Consider the following 18293-nt stretch of genomic DNA (forward strand, 5'->3'; position numbering starts at 1 on the left):
AATAAAATCAAATTCAGATCATTCGAATATCTAATTGGTTGAATTCGAATATCCTATTCATACCAAATAATTAATCAGATTCAAATTCATATATGACCTGATTTGATTTGATAAATATCTAAATTCGACTGATTATTTAATTCTTATATATAATATATAAAATATTTTATATAATTTATATATATAATAATTAAGTTATATAAATAATTTATATATTTATATACTTCATATCAATAAAATATTTATTTTATTAATTATCTAAAATAATTAATTAATCGAATTTGAATTGAATCAAATATTCAAATATTTAATTGGATTTGAATTCAAATATTAATTTTCAATATCCGTCGGATATTAAATTATCTAATCGGATTCGAATTCAGATATTAATTTTCAATATCCATTGGATATCAAATTATCTAATCAGATTCGAATTTCAGTATTGCCTAGTCCGCTTCAAATTCAATCCGTTTACACCCCTATTCCCCTCCCCAATGACCCATCCATGTAAGGTCCCCCCCCCCCAAAAAAAAAAAATTAAAATAAAATAAAATCTTGACAGCTTTTGTTCTAAAAGACAACTAACTTATCAAGTTGCTAGAAAGAAATATGCAAACTATTTTATTTTATTAATTTTTATAATGTTACATTTGAAGTCATAAAAGCTGCCATTTGTTTACAAGTTTGAAATATGAAACAAAGTCCATATATCCTATATCATGAACTATTGCAGACAAAGTGTTTGTGCATTGATAATTTTAACAATTTGTAACCTTATATAGGAATGGTAACAAGGCAGGTTCGGGGTATAGACCATATTCCCCATCTCTAACCCTAACTTTGAAACAAATCCTTGTCCCCAATCTCGACCCCGTATGAGATAAAAATGACCCTCTATCCCCAATCTCCAACAGGATGAGTTTTCCATTGGAGACCTGAATCCCCAAAATTTTTAAATTTAAAATATTTTTAGAAAATATATTTACTTAAAATAAAGGGAAATTTTTTAAAACATAAAAATATTCTAAAAATGTGTTGATATATATAGTAGAAATAATATCATAAATAATATAAATATTATTATATATGAATATATTTAATAAATATAATCAAGGTTGGGGCGACGACAGGTAATTCACTCCTCACTCACCCCTGTCTCTATCCTCGATTAGGAATCACTATCAATTCTCGTACCTACCAAGGCAATCTCCATTTGGGAAGTCAAGTACTTGGAGGGGACGGGGAGAGTTGTTATCCTTACTTTTATAATAAGACGATACATTCACATAAAAGTTATAAATTTTCATAACATATAATAATAGATAATAATCCATAATAACTAAAAAAATATAAAACCTCTTTCAACCATGATTATTAGTTATTAGATTGTATATTGCAAATAATTACCATTTATTATACTATGATATTGGAAAAACTTATAACCAATCAATTGGTATCTCCTACTATAGCCATTGCGAATGAAGCTTGAGCCCTCTTAGAGAGCTTAAAGTTTATCAGGAAGTTGGGTTTATATTCTCTTTTGGTCAAGAGAGATGTAAAAGTCATTATTCATTCTCTGGTTGAAACATAGTATCTCCTGCTTGGAAATATGTCAGTTAATCGTCAACCGAGAGTCGTTTTGGCATCTCTCCCCTTTGTTCAGTGAGCTACGTTCGAAGAACAATTAACAAAGTCGCCCACTATATTTCTAGGCATGGTTTGAACATTTAGAGGATGCAAACATGGTCATTTTGTCCAGATTTCTAAAGCCTTATATATCAAAGGCTTTAATGAATGTGCCTAATCAAGTTTTAAAAAATGGTATCACAAAAGTGGTAATGATCAATCAGGTGCTATTTATCAAAATTCATTGGTGATGTATGATTGATTAAAGCTCTTTCAGTGTCATGTCTTTGTAGTAGTATAGATTTTCCTTGCAATTTAAGCATAAACACCAAAAGAAACAAACACAATAATTGTTATCGAATTTCTTAACAAACGGTTAATTTGAATCATTGCCTGACTTGTGTGTGCTAGCAGTTTGAATTGTTGGTTCTACCTGTTGAAGTGTTCTAGATTTGCATAGCATGAAAGAAGAAATAAATGAAACTAACAATGACCCGTGTGATGTTGAGCTGTTATTTAAAAATGTATTTTTTAAGAAACAAATGAAGTAACAATGATTTGTCAAATGTTGTATATATCTCTAGTTTTTTACATATAAAATAGTAGATTTTTTTAGTTATTGAGATTCAAACTTATTCCTTTTTAAATAGTTTAAATATATTATGAGAAATACATAAATCAACAACTTAGTATGAGAACCAATTGATGGTGGCTTAGTTAGTTATAGTAGAGGCATAGGATCAAATCCCATTACCATTAGGGTTTGGGGGTTAAAGGTTTAGGGGATGGGATACCCCCCCTCCATTGTGTCGACCTATAGTAACAAAAAATTCGCTTAGAATGATATGAATAACCAAGTTTAAAAAATAATTTCAAAATTGAACTAACAAAGATAACCAAAGGCTCACAAAGATAATTAAAGACTAGGGTTGTCAATGGGTTAGGTCCAGGTAGAACTGGAACCAACCCGACAAGAAATATAAAGGACCTGAAACCGAACTAGACCTGATAGGATCTATAATTTTAGACCCAAAATTGAATCAATCGGTTCTTAGGACAATCGGGTCTGACCCGATGGACCCAAATTATAATAAACCTACTAAAAATATTATGTGTATCTTAATTTATTTAATATACTAATTATATATTATTATTATAAATATGTATTATATGTATAGCTTGGGTCTGAATTAGTTCAGGATTGAGCAGAACTGATTCCAAACCAATAATAATCAAAAGAATATATTAGAAATTGGAATTGACCCAAGAACTAGAACCAGCCTAACCGGTTTAGGTCCATCAGATCTGTCGGGTTAGACCCGACCCATTGACAACCCTACTAAAGACATATATTTAGGGTTGGCCCTTACCAATCCATCTAATTTACAATTCTACTTTATCAGAGAAAGAGACAAAAGGGATTAAGAGAGATTTAAAAGAATATAGGGATTTAATGGGGAGGGGAAAAAGGAAAGGAGGAAGAGGTATGTGTTAGATCTATGGTAAGAGGACCGCTCACCTTCCTTCTTTCCTCATTGAATCGTATTTTGCCAATTTATTCTATTTAAAGTCATATCCACTTTTAAACTATTAGTACTTAAATCATCTCTTACTACTTGTACCCAACAACCAATGTCCTTTTTGGCCTAACACCTAGCCCTTCTAGCTATGGGTGGCCACGAGCCGAGTTTTTCACAAGTTATTCGAGCTCGGCTCGACTCAATTTCAACCGAGCTCAAGCCTAGTTTATAGGCTCGTTTGTTAATCGAGCCGAGCTCGAGCCTAATAAAGATTGGCTCATGAGGCTTGTGAGCCTAATCAAGCCTAAGAAGAAGAAGAAGAAGAAGAAGAAGAAGAACAACAACAACAACATTTTAGAAAATAATATATATAATAAAAATGTTATATATATAATATTTTTATATATAATAATAACTAATTATAATTCTTAATTTTTCAAATATCAAATAAAAATAAATTTTATATATAATTTTTTATTTTTATAAAATATTTTTCTTAAGTCAAACTCGAGCTAACGAGCTTTTGACTCGAGTCGAAATTGAGCTCAAGGTTTTAGCTCAAACCGAGCTTGAGCCTCATACTGTCATGGCGAGTTCAGCTCGAATAGCTAGCTATTCGACTCAGTTCGGCTCAAATCCACCCCTACTTCTAGCCCCTTTCACTTGTAACAAATAACTTCTATCACTACTTCTAGCCCCTTTTATGTACATAACCAGACTATCTTAGCATACTTTCTCTTATTTTATTACCTATTGGGGCAACTCATAGGTTCCTATGGATGCCTTTTTCTAAGGCAATTGTCTATAAGCTTAGTTTTGTATTTAATCTTTCATTAGTTTCATCGATTGAAACAATTTCATCAACAAACAACATGCACCATGAAACTTCTTTTTGAATATGTTTAACCAATTCATCTATGGTCGGTGCAAATAAATTAGGGCTAAGTGTTGATATAAATTTCTTATCTAGAAATCCAAAGACAGAAAAATGATGAAAAATATCAATTCTTTGACATTTAGTAAGGGATACAGATCTCTAAGATTTAATCTTTTTATAATGAGAAAACTTCTTATTCTTTTCTTTAAAGATTCAATCTGGGGGCTTGAAAAGTTTGCTCTTTGATGAATCTAAAAGTGTGCACAATCCAAGAATTGATGAAGTTTCTTCCTGAACCAATGCTTGTAAATCTTGTAGTTATACCATAGAGATCTATTGTAGAGAAATATAAAGGATTTCTTGAATTAGTGAAGAACTCTAAGGTTGCTTTGAAGAACTCTGGAGGTCTTCTTTAGATGGAGGTCTCTCCAACTTTGTTCTTGTTCTTCCAAAGATCTCTTGTCAGTTAGGAAAAAAAAAAGGCTTCTGCAAATGAAGGACTTTGAAGGTTTTCTATAGATAGAGGTCTTCGGAGTTTTCTTCTTATTCTCCTAAAGATCTCTTGTGAGTTAAAAAATGGTCATTTCTTTGTGAATGAGAGCCTCTTTTATAAAGGTATGTTGAGAGAGTCTTAATTGGTTTCAACATTTTTTGTGAAAGCTTATGTGATAAAGTTTCAACTAATCACCTTCATCTTGTGAGGCCCTTGTTGTTAGGAGATAAGATGTTCTCTGAATAATTGGGCTTGACCAAGGCCCACTTAACTTGGATTTGAGTTTCTTATAAGTTTGGGCTTCCATCATAGATTTCCAAATTCAGCCCATTTGTGAGGTGACACTTGACACAAAAATGTTATGTGCCTACACTAAGTTATGAACTACATCCTAATATATTATTTATTTTATCATCTTTAATAATACTTTAAAATTTTATTTCAATCAAATTAAATAAGCAAAAGCTCCAAATTTTTGAATTATTCAATATTTTTTAACATATCTTGTGGATGGATGAGCACTAAACCTAAAGATTCCATTGACAATTAAAATCATATTGACGACAATGCATAGAATGCAACTTCTTCTTCTTCATTGGAGCAGCAACCGACATATATCAACCTATATCAATGAATACAAGCCAATATGGACTGATAATGAACAAAATGGTTGATATACAATATTGTCTTGATCATATATTTAAAAGTAATCAACAAATGACTATAATTCCACATAGGCCAGTATTCATCGATATAGGTTGATACATGACCTCCACCTAGATGGTTGGAACTCTATCTATATAATTTGTATTTTTTTATATGAATTTCTACTTACCATAAATTTGCATTCATTGTCATTGCAAATTTTACATTCAAAAAATTGATGCAAAATTTATACCACCTTCCACTTGCATCAATTCACCTTTATATAAACTAAAGAACACATTGTCTTGCTTCTTACCTCACTTTTAAGCAAATAACCCTCCACCTATATGAAAACCACAATATTTTACTTCTCGCGAACAAATAAGACAATTCTATGCATTCTCGACAACCGAATACAACCTAAATGATGAAAAATCATGTAAAATTGCAAATTGATTTGGCCCTAAAAAGGACCTTACTATTACCCTTTGGGCCCTATGTTTTTTGGTATAATTTTCAGGTTAAAAGAATTTGCACAAAGCATTAATTTCAACCATTGAGCTACAAAGCATTTCTTCATTCTTATATATAGCCAAACCTATATAGTTGGAATAAAGCTTGGACAATGATGATAAAGATGATAAAATTAGTAATATATAACTATTATAAAATAATATAAAACATTAATAAATAAATAATTTATTAAAAATTACCCAACATTCTAAAAAGAATATGAGATTATTATAAATCAATTAATGGTTTGAAATTTTAAAATTTAAAACTACAATTACCACTTAACCTACTTATAAGCTTTTTCTTTGAGATTGTAGAAATAAATGGCATTAGTTGTTAGAGAATAAAAACCAATTCAGTACTTCAACTAACAACTTAAGCTTTTAGGTTAAACGTTTTCATGATCAAATGGGAGAGACTGTGCTTGTCTATAGGGGTGTAGGCTCTACTCAAAACCAACATCAAACTACTCTTAAATTAACCATAACCAAGCCTAGGTCTAGGGGTTTACTCTACTCGAACCAACTCAAAAAACCAACATTGGTTAGCTTTGGTGTAATCGACCTTGGTAAAACCATCCATGGAAGTGAACTTGCATTGGAATTAATTCTAAAATACTTTAAAGATGTGAAGATTTGAACCCAAGCACTCATGGTTATAAAGACCATGGTCTCACTTGACCATTAAGTCACTTTTAAGTGATTTTCTCAATTTTCTTCAATTTAACATTTGAATGTGTATAATAAGTAGTGTTAAAGATAACGTTTACAAAATCTAATTATAGTTGATGGTGCGTGATTTGAATGCTCCTAGATGGAAGGTGGCTCGGATGTCGGTAATGAAATAGATTGGTCGAGCTGCAAGAAAGATGGGCTAGAGAACCCAGGGTGGCTAACCCGGCGAGGTCACTCTGATGCTTAAGTCAGTACTGGATATGAGTAGCGAGTTGAAAGTAACTTGAGAGCTAGAATGCATTCTATTGCGCATACTTGGGTCTCCAGGGGTTAATGCCCTTATATAGTTGGGCTGCCGTGAGTCTCACAAAACGCTCTTGAGATCTTTGGTTTGGGCTATTAGAGTCTGTTTCGCTCCGGAAGGTGGATAATGTGCTAGCCGATAAGGCTTATCATGTCCATCTGATTCGGGCATGATGAGGATAAGGCCTGCAATTGCGCGACGTGATCCTGAAAGGCTTGGAGGTAGCTAAGAAGCTTCTAGAGTTCTGCTACGTGTCACTTTGGTGGCCTTGGTCATCTGAGGTACCCGGGCTTTGGTGCTATCCAAAGTGACAGGGACACCCAAGGTGACTCGTCCTGCTGAGATGGCCAAAGGTACTGAGTCACAATCTAGTTGGCAGGTCGGGTCCACATGTTCTCCTTCTATTAGACCAGGCCAAATTACCCCTCATTAATTGCCCCCCACTCCCCGTGCTGGGGGTTCCAAACCGGTGTGGGAGTTCATGACGAGCTGAGGTAGATTTGGCCTTGAATATCCCCCGGGTTGATGGCCAGTTTGACGGTTTGACCTCAATGACCCACTTGGCTCGACCAGGAAACCATATTGCATGTTAGGGATGCACGGACGTCACGCGGGTTACTTAACTCCGTGGACGTCAAAACGCGTGCTCAACCGATTTCAACCTCGGGAGGCGTGCAACTAGTTTCCATGGGAACCGTTGGATCGCGCTGATCCTGACCGTCCAAGATCAGCTACAGTGTCTATAAATAGAGGCCTTAGAGTTCCTTTTACCTCGCCTTATAATACGCGTTCGTATTTCTGAGGTCACGCGTCTTGTCTCTAGGTCGATGTTACCTGCCCCTGTCTTTGAATCTGTCTCCTTTCTTCGGTCTTTAGGTAAGCTGTCCTTGTTCCTCGCCTACATTTTTTTCGGTTCGATATGTCTAGTCCTTGTTCTAAAATAGATAGTTTACTTGACATGAGTGGTGAGTCAACCGAGGCCGAGGAGGGTACCTCGGCCGGGTCTGGTTCTTTCGAGGCGAGTGCTTTGTCGCAAAGTTCCGGATCTAGCCCATCCGAGGAGGATACCTCAGCTCTGGAGCATGAGGTTTTCAGGTAGAAAGCCTTGACCTCGCATCGCTCTCGGAAACCAGGGCCAAACATCTTCGGTCCTTCTGTAATGACAACGGAGAGGCTCCAAGTGCTAGTTGCATACTATAGGTTCCCTGAGGACCATGGTTGGACCATTCCGTTAGAGGGGTACCCATGAGACCATGATCCCGAAGAGATCGTAGTGTTCGAAGAGCAGTTGACTACCGGACTACGCTTTCCACTCCATCCCTTCATCATCTTGATCATCAAAATTTTCAACACTACCATAGACCAGCTCCACCCAAATTTGATTCATACCATTGTAGGCCTCGTCTCCCTCTTCCACGACTACGGAAGACCTTTGACTTTAGACATATTCAGCTCAATCAGTTCAATTAAAAAGAATCCCGCCAGTATCTCTTCGTCCAAAAAGCGTAGTTATTACCTAACCCCTAAACCTAGGTACAAAGTCCTGTTCGATTACCCCAACAAGGTCCCAACCTGGAAGAGACACTACTTTGTCGTTTTCGTAGCTGGGGGATGGCCGTTCCCAAGACACTAGAGGATGACCATCAGTGACCCCAACATTAGGCTGGATAAAGAAACGAAGAAGGAAATCCGGTCCTGGGCAAAGCTCAAGTTAAGTCTGTAGGATTTCCTGGTTGAGAAGAAACTAATCAACGCGGGGTTGAGCCCGGGTAGGTCTTCACTTCGGCACACACACACTGAATTTGTCTTCTTCATAGGTGTCATGGAAGATATCCTGATCTCTAAGCTCTTCTCTGACATGAAGAAGAAGAAGAAGAAGAAGAAGAAGAAGAAGAAGAAGAGGAAGGTGTCTCGCGTTGATCCCTCAGCCACCGAGCCCGTCGCCGCTCCCACTGTTCCTACTGCTTTGACAAAGATGGAGGATGCCCCGGTGATTGACCTTGTCAAAGATGACCAAGGAGCCAAGTCGCCAGTTCGCAAGCCCGAGGTGGCCTAGGAGCCCCAGCCCCAGCCCATCCAACCCAAGGTTGCTGCTTCTGACGTAGTCCCCGAGGAGGACTAGAGCATCTTCAATGCTCGAGTTGCCACTCTCAAGAGAAAGGAAGCTATCTTCCCCACTGAAATCTCCAAGTACAATGGGATGCTACACTCTAAGCTTGTTGCCACGACTTGGGGTCATCTGATGGTGGTATATTTCCGAACTCACTCCTCTGCCCTTTGTGTTTTTCGCCTTACTAATTGATGTGATTTTCTTACAGACAAACTCAATGATCCATTCGCTGGTGGAGCAGTCTGATCGTCAAATGGCATTGTTGCAAGTCTCCGAATCGAATGTGAAGAGTTTGAAGCCAAGATACTTGCTACTGAGGCCAAATTACAGTTTGCCGAATCTAAAGTGACGAAGTGCTAGACCAAGATACTGAAGGCCGTGAATTTGGCGAGGAAGTGGGAGGCCGAGGTGAAGCAAAGAGATGAGCGTATCCGCGAGCTAGAAAAAGAGGTCAAAAATCACAATGCTCTCCTTGTCGATCGTGAGGCCATCTTCTCTCAAGAGATAAAGGAGGCTGGTACTCTTGTTGTTCGGGCTTACAAGTCTTCTCCGAAGTTCGATGATTTTGTGAACGGAATGGCTAACTTGTCATTCTACAAGGGCTTCAAAGTTTGTCATTGGTTGGCTAGGCGTGCGTTCCCTCAGCTCAACCTCAAGCTGCTCACTACCATCGGGGTTTTTACGAAAACGGTGATCTAGGCAGAGAAGGAAGACTCAGACTTCAAGGAGGATGGTGATGACAACGTTGGTGAAGAAGCTGGAGAGAAGTTGGGTAGCTTAGACGTGGCAGTCGACGAGGTCATGGAGACTGATGACGTTGCTGCTACAAACACATCTATGGAAGTGGACCCGACAAGGCATCCTGAGCACGTCGAAGGAGGGGGCGAGGAGCCCCATCAAGATTGACATTTGCCTCTTTTCTTGGACCTCCCTGTTAATATAGTGTATACCGGGTCTCCGAGCTTGGCAGTAGCTTTTTCCTTTTCCTTCCTCCCCCATTTTTTTGAAATGTACTAAGCCTTCCTTTTGTAATGTAGTAGTGAAACATATTTTGCTTTTCGTCCTGTGTTCAATCGCGCAATATTTTATTTTCGAAGTGTAGATTACTCCCAAGGTGTCGAGCTGGTGAGTACGACATAGATAGGAATAGTCCGAAGTCAATGTAAGCCGAGGTGTGCCAACACTGTAGGGTATGTGCTCGACCTATCTGCACACTGGTGAGGCTGAACACGAACTACTTTATTTTGCCCATGCCAAAGAGGCGACTAGGTTTTATGTTGCCCATATCGAAGAGTCGATTGGGTCTTATGCTGCCTATGCCGAGGAGGCGGCTGGGTCTTATGTTGCCCATGTTGAGGAGACGATTGGATCTTATGTAGTGCCAAGATCTTTTATTAATTCGGCACCTTAGCCCTTAGGCTCTGGGAGCGACTCATAGTCCACTCTCTTGTTCACGCTCTGACTAGCTCTGTGGTCCTTGGGACTTAATAAATTTTTGTGGATGCTTGACTTACAGGCTCATATGTAATATCTCCTTAGGTTGTCAATGTTCCAAGCGCGAGGTACCTGTTTTTCTTCCATCGTTTCGAGCTCGTACGTGCCTTTGCTGAAAACTCGTCTTACCCTTTACGGACCCTCCCAGTTCGGACCAAGCTTGCCTATGCCGGGCTCAGGTACCATCACCTTCCGGAGTACTTGGTCACCAACTCGGAAATGGTGTCGCTTGACCCAGGCATTGTAATACCGAGTTACCTACTGTTGGTAGGTCACATACTTCCTCGATCAGGTCTAGGTGGGTTCACAATTCGTCATCATTAGCCTCTTCATCGTATGCTTCAAGCCGTAGAGTTGGTACTTCAATTTAAGTTGGAATCACGACCTCCATTTCAAACGTCAAGTTGAATGGCGTCTCTCCTGTTGCGGTCTTGATAGTCATTCTATAGGCCCATAGGACACTGGGCAGCTCGTCCACCCACAACCCCTTAGCTCGTGCCAAGCGAATTTTCAGTTTGCGAAAGATGGCCCTGTTCGTCACCTCGGCTTGTCTATTTGCCTATGGGTGTGCCATTGAAGTGAAATTCTATTGGATTCCCATCTCGACACACCATTTCTGGAACTTGATATCTTCGAACTGCTTCCCATTATCCGATATCAACACCTTGGGTAATCTGAACCGACAGACTATGTTCTTCCAGAAGAAGTTCAGCATGTTCCGAGTTGTAATTGTTATAAGTGCTTGACTTCAACCCACTTTGTGAAATAGCCAATTGCCACGGCTAAAAATCTTCTTTGCCCAGTTGCCAATGGGAATGGACCGAGAATGTCTATCCCCCATTGAGCAAAAGGCCACGGGTTGGTCAGATACCTCAGGTGGGTGGCGAGTTGATGGAGGATGTTGGTGTGCCTCTAGCAATTGTCGCATTTCTTGACGAGCTCGAGTGCATCCACTTTCATGGTGGGCCAATAATACCATTGCCTTGGCGCCTTTTGGGCAAGCGCCCTGCCCCCAGGTGTCCTCCATAGAGACCTTAATGGATCTCGTGGAGTACCCGGTCTACTTCCAAAGGCCACAAGCAATGTAGGTAGGAGTGCGTAAAGGATCTTTTGTATAGTCGCCCGTCGATAATGACGTACCGTGTTGACTGACGCTCTACCTGCCTAGTTGTGTTACGATCTGATGATAGGGTCCCATGGATCAGAAAGTCAACGAGCACGTGAATCCACCGCAGTTTTGCTTGCAACACGGGAGCGACCTCTTTTCCCCCCACCCCCCCGAGAATGATGGGCCGAGGCAGGTCTTCTATATACATCGTTCTCATGGGGTTGTCACTTGTGCTTGCCAACTATGATAATGTATTGGCCTTAGCATTCTCTGACCTTGGTACTTGCTGGATAAACCAGGAGAAGAAGGTCGGCAAGAGTTCCCTTACTTTGGCCAAGTAAGCTATCATTGTAGGATCCCGAGCTTGGAACTCACCGTTCACTTGGTTCACGACTAACTAGGAGTCACTGCATACTATGAGGTGCTTTGCGCCGATCTCTTTTGCTAAGTTCAACTCGGCTATCAATGCCTCATACTCCACCTTATTGTTCAATTATTCGAATTCGAACCGGAGAGCGTATTCCAACTTCACCTCACTCGGCCCATATAGTATGAGTCCAGTGCCGTTTCCTCGCTGATTAGATGAGCCGTCTACATGGAGGATCTAGGGCTCCACCGACCGAGACCAGTGTTGCACTGGTTGACACCTCCAATGTGCCAACTGGCTCAGCCACCTCAGGGGCCGGCGTGCTGAACGTACATTCCGCCCCAAAATCTGCCAAGACTTGATCTTTGATTGCTGTGCGTGGCTCGAACCGGATGTTGTACTTGCTCAGCTCAATGGCCCACTTCGTCAATCTACCTAACACCTCCGACTTTAGAAAAGCATGCCTTAAGGGTTTGTTGGTGAGGAGGATGGTCGTGTTGGCTTGGAAGTATGAATGCAATTTCTGAGTTTCTACTACCAACGCATAGGCTAGCTTCTTGATGTCGGGATATTTGGTCTCTGTTGCTTGCAAAACCTTGCTTACATAATAAACGGTTCGCTGGGCCTAGTCTACTTCTTTGGTTAGTACCGAGCTGACCACTTTGTCACTCACAGAGAGGTATAGCTTCAGCTTGTCTCTTTCCTCAGGTCGGGTTAAAACTGGTGTTGTACTTAGGTATTTTTTCATCTCGTCAAACGCGAGTTGGCAATTTTCGGTCCACTCAAAGTCTTCATTCTTTTTGAGTGCTTTAAAAAAAGGTAAACACCAGCCTGTCGATTTAGACATAAACTAGTTTAGGGCGGCTACCCAGCCAGTTAACCTTTGAACTTCTTTTATTTTTTGGGGCAGCCTCATATCTAGTATGACCTTTATCTTATTCGGGTTGGCTTCGATGCCACGTCAGTTCACTATATAGCTAAGGAATTTGCCCGACGTGACCCCGAAGACACACTTGTTCGGGTTGAGACTCATGTTGAATTTCCTTAAAATTTGAAAAACATGGTTTAAATCATCGATTAAAGAGTTTGAAAACTGGGTCTTCACAACCATGTCATCAACATAACTTTCTACTTTATTTCCAATCAAAGGTTCAAAAACTTTGTTTACAAGTCACTAGAAAGTTGCTCCAAGGTCCAAAGGGCATTCCTTTATAGTAGTATAGCCGTAGTTCAGTTACAAAAGCTATTTTCTCTTGGTCAGCTAAGTCCATTCTAATATGGTTGTAGCCAGAGTAAGCATCCATGAAGCTCAGCAACTTGTGCCCCGAGGTCGCGTCTACCAGGCGGTCTATTCTAGGAAGGGGAAAGCAGTCCTTCGGGCAGGCTCTGTTGAAGTCGGTGTAGTTGATGCACATGTGCCACTTTCCATCGGTCTTCTTCACCAGCTTAGGGTTGGCCACTCGGCTCAGGTATTGGACCTCCTTAATGAAGTTTGTTGCGAGGTGCTTCCCGACCTCCTCGTCAACTTTCCTCCACCGCTCTAGGGCGAGGTTTCGTTTTCTTTGTCTAACTGGCTTGACTAAGGGGTCCACATTAATTTTATGAGTTATTATGCTAAGGTCTATGCCGGACATTTCTGCCGCAGATCAAGCAAAAACATCTAAATTATCAAGTAGGAAACTTACTAGTTGCGACCAAAGTGGTTCGCTTAGCAGGGCACCGATCTGGAGGGTCTTCGTCAGCTCGGCTTCAGAGACCAGTACTTGGACTATTTCCTCCATTGGGGCAGCTCGTTCCTCTACATGCTCGGGGGGTGGCTCCAGTTCGACGTCTTCCACCAACTTTGCCTTGCCCTTCAATGCAACTATGTAGCACTTGTGCAATTCAAGCTGGTCACCTCGTACAACCCCCACTCCGCAGCTCATTGGGAATTTCATGGACAAGTAATAAGTCGACACCACCGTACGTAGGGCATGCAAGATGGACTTTGTAGGGGGACGAAGTCACAACCACCAAAAACGTGTGTTTGAAGCGCATTGAGTTGGGCCATGCTCCCGCTGCAATTGGTATTGTAACTTGGTCGAGAGGCCTAACCACCTCGCCGTTGAACCCGACCAAGGGCGTGTCTGTTGTCTTCAAATCCTCCCGCTTTACCTGTAGCTTGTCGAATGCTTCTAAAAATTGGATATCTACCAAACTTCTTGAATCGACCAATACCTGCTTTACTTCGAAGTCGATCACAAGTTTGATGATGAGGGCATCATTGTGCGGATACTGGATCCCACACGCATCGCCCTCGGTAAAGTAGATGGGATCTTCTACCCTAGGCCACTTCGGTGGGTTCTCATCTTCGTTCTCTATCTTCCAAATTGAGGTTTTTCCTGTTGCTGTAGTACACCCCGCAACGATGGACCCACTGGTGATCATGTTGATCACCTCGTAGATAGGCCTGTCCTCTGGTGGAGACTGTTGCTGAGGTGGTTGATTGTTCCTTCTACTCGACTTTGGAGCTTCCCTTCTCTGATCGGCCTGCCGGTCCACTATCTCCCTGTCCTCATGCTGGATGAATTTCTTTAGATACCCATGGCGAATCAACTCTTTGATTTCATCACGGAGGTTTCGGCAATTCTCTATGTTGTGCCCGATGTCACGGTGAAAGTGGCAATAGACATTTGGGTTCCTAGTTGTTGGATCTCCTCGCATCTTGGGCGGCCACTTGACATAGCCGGAATCCTTGATCGCCATCAAGATCTCACCTCATTTTACATTGAGGGGAATGTAGGTGGTCCTTTCAACTGGAGGGGTCCTAGATCGCTGACCTGAGGTAGAACCCTGAGGTGGTGATTTGCTTCTTTTATGCGGTGGCTTACTTCTTCTGGGAAATTTTCTCTTCCTTTGCCGATGCTTGCAGCTACTGGCTCCTTCGTCATCTCTCTTTCTCTTTTCTCCCTACTGGATTTCTGCCTTGGACCCGAGAGCCTCCTCCGTCCTCATGAATTTCTCGGCATCATCGAGGAACTTCTTGATTGTCTTTGGTGGGTGCACCCCGAGGTGCCAAGAGAATTCGACATGTTGAACTCCTTTATGGTCTGCAGTCAAGCGTACGGATGGGTCAAGGTCGGGTATCTGCAAACACTCCTTGTTGAAGGGCTTGACGTAATTTCTAATTGACTCATTCTCCCTCTGGACCACGTTCAGAAGGCTCGCTGGAGATTTTAGGCACTTCTTACTAGTGATGAAGTGTGCAGTAAACATGTCTACGAACTGACCCTAGCTCTTGATCTATCTTGATGCTAAACTTCTGTACCACCGTCTGGCTAACCCCCTGAAGGTGATGGAAAAGGTTACACACATGCTCACCTCGTCTGCCCCTGCGAGGAACACTTGAGATTGGAAAGCGTCGACATGGTCATTGGGATCAAACTTCCTATCATAAGTATCCAGTGTAGATGTCTTAAAATCTTTCAGCCTTGGGACCATGAGAATCTCTGACGCCAAGGGGGAAGGCCGGCTCCACAATACAGGAATTAGTTGTGTAGCTACCGAGCTCACTTCCTCCTTCACCCTGCTTGGTACCAGTGGCTGGTTGCTCTTTGGGGGACTGTTCCTGGTGGATGACCGGCGTGTCTTGCGACGTCGTCGCTTTTTTGTTGCTTCTACATTAGTGTTGTTCACCTCGGTATTGTCTTGCACCTCGACCGTGGTTCGTTTGCGTTCCCGAACACTATCGCGAGGTGGGAGTGAGTTCTTGTCGCCCACATCTTCGCGGTCACGAACTTGGTGCTGACTGTTGCAAGGGACAAAGGGGTCTCGTCGTGAGCCCGCTCCTCTTACCCTGAGCTGGCGATCACTAACCAGAGGATCGCGGTTCTCACGCTGCGAATGCTGCTGCTGGTCGGTCCTAGTGTAGTGGCTATTCTCGGGCTAGTCTTTCTGGTTCACCCCTTGGGAAGGCAGGGGTGTGCACTGACCTTCGACTCTGTCCCGAGGTAGGGTTCGGTCCCGGGGAGGAGTTGAGACTCGGGTGTTCTCCAAACCTCAGAGAGGAGATCAACGCACATTTTGCTGAGTTGGTTCCGACTCTAGTTCTGCTGGGGGTTTTGGTTTTGGTTCTGGTTCAACCGTAGTGGTGGAAACTACTGCTGATATTGCTGGTAGAAGTAATACTGTTGGAGCTGATGAATATGCTGCATCTGTAACTGCATCATCCTAACCTATTGCACCAGCTCGTCAAACTGCTGAGTTCCAACTCCAAGAGGGACCACAGAGGGCTTGGGGACTGAAAAGGTGGTACTCACTTGAGGGAGTGGAACGTTGAATGGTTGGGTACGAAACTGTGACTATTGAGTCTATACGGTTGGAATTCCTGAGACAGTAAATGGGATGGTAAAGTGGCCGATACAGACCGTGGGGAACTCTTGGTTGGTCGAGGTCTGCTCCTGCTCCCTAGAGACGGTCATATTGACATTCTTTCCGGTGTTGTTTGAGGATGCCATGGAGTAAAAAAGGTAAGGTAGGAACTTAGCTTTTCTGTCGCATTCCCATAGATGGCGTCAATTGATGGTGCACGATCTGAATGCTCCTAGTCGGAAGGCGGCTTGGACGTCAGTAATGAAATAGACTGGTCGAGCTACAAAACAGATGGGCTAGAGAACCCGGGGTGGCTAACTCGGCGAGGTCACTCCGATGCTTAAGTCAGTAGTAGATATGAGTAGCAAGCTGAAAGTAAGTAACTTGAGAGCTAGAATGCATTGTATCGCATGTACCTAGTCCCCAGGGGTTAATGCCCTTATATAGCTGGGCTGCCGTGAGTCTCACAAAACGCTTCCATGATCTTTGGTCCGGGCTGTTAGAGTCTGTTCCGCTCCAAAAGGTGTATAACGTGCTAGCCGATAAGGCTTATCGTGTCCATCCGATTTGGGTTGAATGAGGATAAGGCCTGTAGTTGCACAGAGTGATCCCGAAAGGCTGGGAGGTAACTGAGAAGATTCTAGAGTTTTGCTACGTGTCACTTTGGTGGGCTTGGTCATCTGAGGTACCCGGGCTTTGGTGCTATCCGAAGTGATCGGGACACCCGAAGTGACTTGTCTTGCTGAGATGGTTGAAGGTGCTGAGTCACAATCTAGTTGGCAGGTCACGTCCACGTGTTCTCCTTTTATTAGATCAGGCCAAATCACCCCTCATCAATAGTTATAAATTTTGAACTATATTATTATTATTATTATTGAAATTCAAGTTTATAAAGAAGATGCTCATTATTATTATTATTATTTTTTTGGGGGGGAGGGGGTAGAACCTATCTTAACAAGGTAGGTTCCAATTCTAAAAAGTTAAACCAATCCATACAAGATAGGTTGTAGGTTGTCATTTGAAATTGAACCGAACCAACCCATGCTCACCGCTATTCAGGGACCTCACATACAAGTTAAACTTTTGGGTTGAATGGTTCCTTAACTATCAAACCAGTTTGACCAAAATGGTCATAGTGTTTGATCTATCAAAACCTGCTTTTTGTGTGGAGGAGCATATTAGAGAGCAAAGACGTATGAGTTCAGGTACCTTTCCTTTCCTAACAGTTTAAACTTTTAAGTTTGAACGGTTCCTTGAAAATTATGAATTTCAGTTTTGGATTGAGAGGTTGTAAGTTGTAGTGAGTCAGTGGAAAACTGGAAACTCCATTTGCTGAAACTTTACCATCTGGCACATTGCATTAGCAAACTTTTATCGTGTCTCTTTTGTATGATAACCAACTTTTATCGTTTATAATGCATTTATATTCTCATATGGCTATCCACCCATGTCAACATCATCATCATGTGAACAAATTTATTCTATTTTGGGATGAATATCTGACCTCGTTGCTTTTGTAAAAATTACTTGCCCTAATCTAATCCTTATTGCCCGCCGCTTGGGTGGTATTTAGCTACAAGGCAACCTCTACCCGGACTATCTTTCAGCAGTGGTTAGTGAAAAACCTGGAAAGCCCGAATTAGATATATATTTCAGTCAGAAAAAAAAAAGGAATTCCATGAAATTCTTTCCGTGGCTTTTCCAAGGCAATTCAACCAAAGCCCTCCAAATGGGCCCTTAAATATCCTTTCGTTGATTTCGTTGCCAAAGCGTGGTATCCATTTAGGCAGTCCAGATCAGGTAGGCACACATGATGAGCTAATTAAGTACTTAGAATTTTTTTTTTGACACTTCCCTTAAAATACCCCTTTACCCCCTTGAAAGTTGAAACGAATTAAAAAGCAATTCTTGATACAGACTGTATCACACAGTAGTCAAAATTGTTATTAAGTGCTCATTTAACATGAAACTACTTAGATTTGGATTCCCCCTTTAAGTGGGCGGATGTGCAGTGGCTTCTATATTGGGCCCCATATGGACAGCCTATAAAACTATATTTGGTAAAAAATCCATTAATCAGCCTAACTCAATTGCCCATTAGTCATTAATTTGAACAGCTCTGCCTCTTTGTATAATTCATATTAGAATACTTCAAAGCAGTTGAACCAACTTAGTTGAATTTTCATCTCGGGTTAATTTCCTTAATGGGCCC

The 18293-nt window shown here is 41.4% G+C and overlaps 1 protein-coding gene across 1 annotated transcript; it reads right to left on the reverse strand.

Annotated features, from left to right (window-relative positions):
* Positions 1 to 13624: 13624 nt before the first annotated feature.
* On the reverse strand, positions 13625 to 14476 carry LOC104595122 (uncharacterized). Its single transcript, XM_010255713.1, has one exon. The coding sequence runs from the start codon at positions 14474 to 14476 to the stop codon at positions 13625 to 13627; it is 852 nt and encodes a 283-aa protein (XP_010254015.1).
* Positions 14477 to 18293: the final 3817 nt, after the last annotated feature.

This window comes from Nelumbo nucifera, chromosome 3 (assembly GCF_055504915.1).
Source record: "Nelumbo nucifera cultivar China Antique chromosome 3, China Antique-T2T, whole genome shotgun sequence".
Taxonomy (NCBI): Eukaryota; Viridiplantae; Streptophyta; class Magnoliopsida; order Proteales; family Nelumbonaceae; genus Nelumbo; species Nelumbo nucifera.

Excerpts from the sequence above, each read along its gene's own strand:
- LOC104595122 (XM_010255713.1), bottom strand. The coding sequence starts at position 14,476 with ATGGCGATCAAGGATTCCGGCTATGTCAAGTGGCCGCCCAAGATGCGA.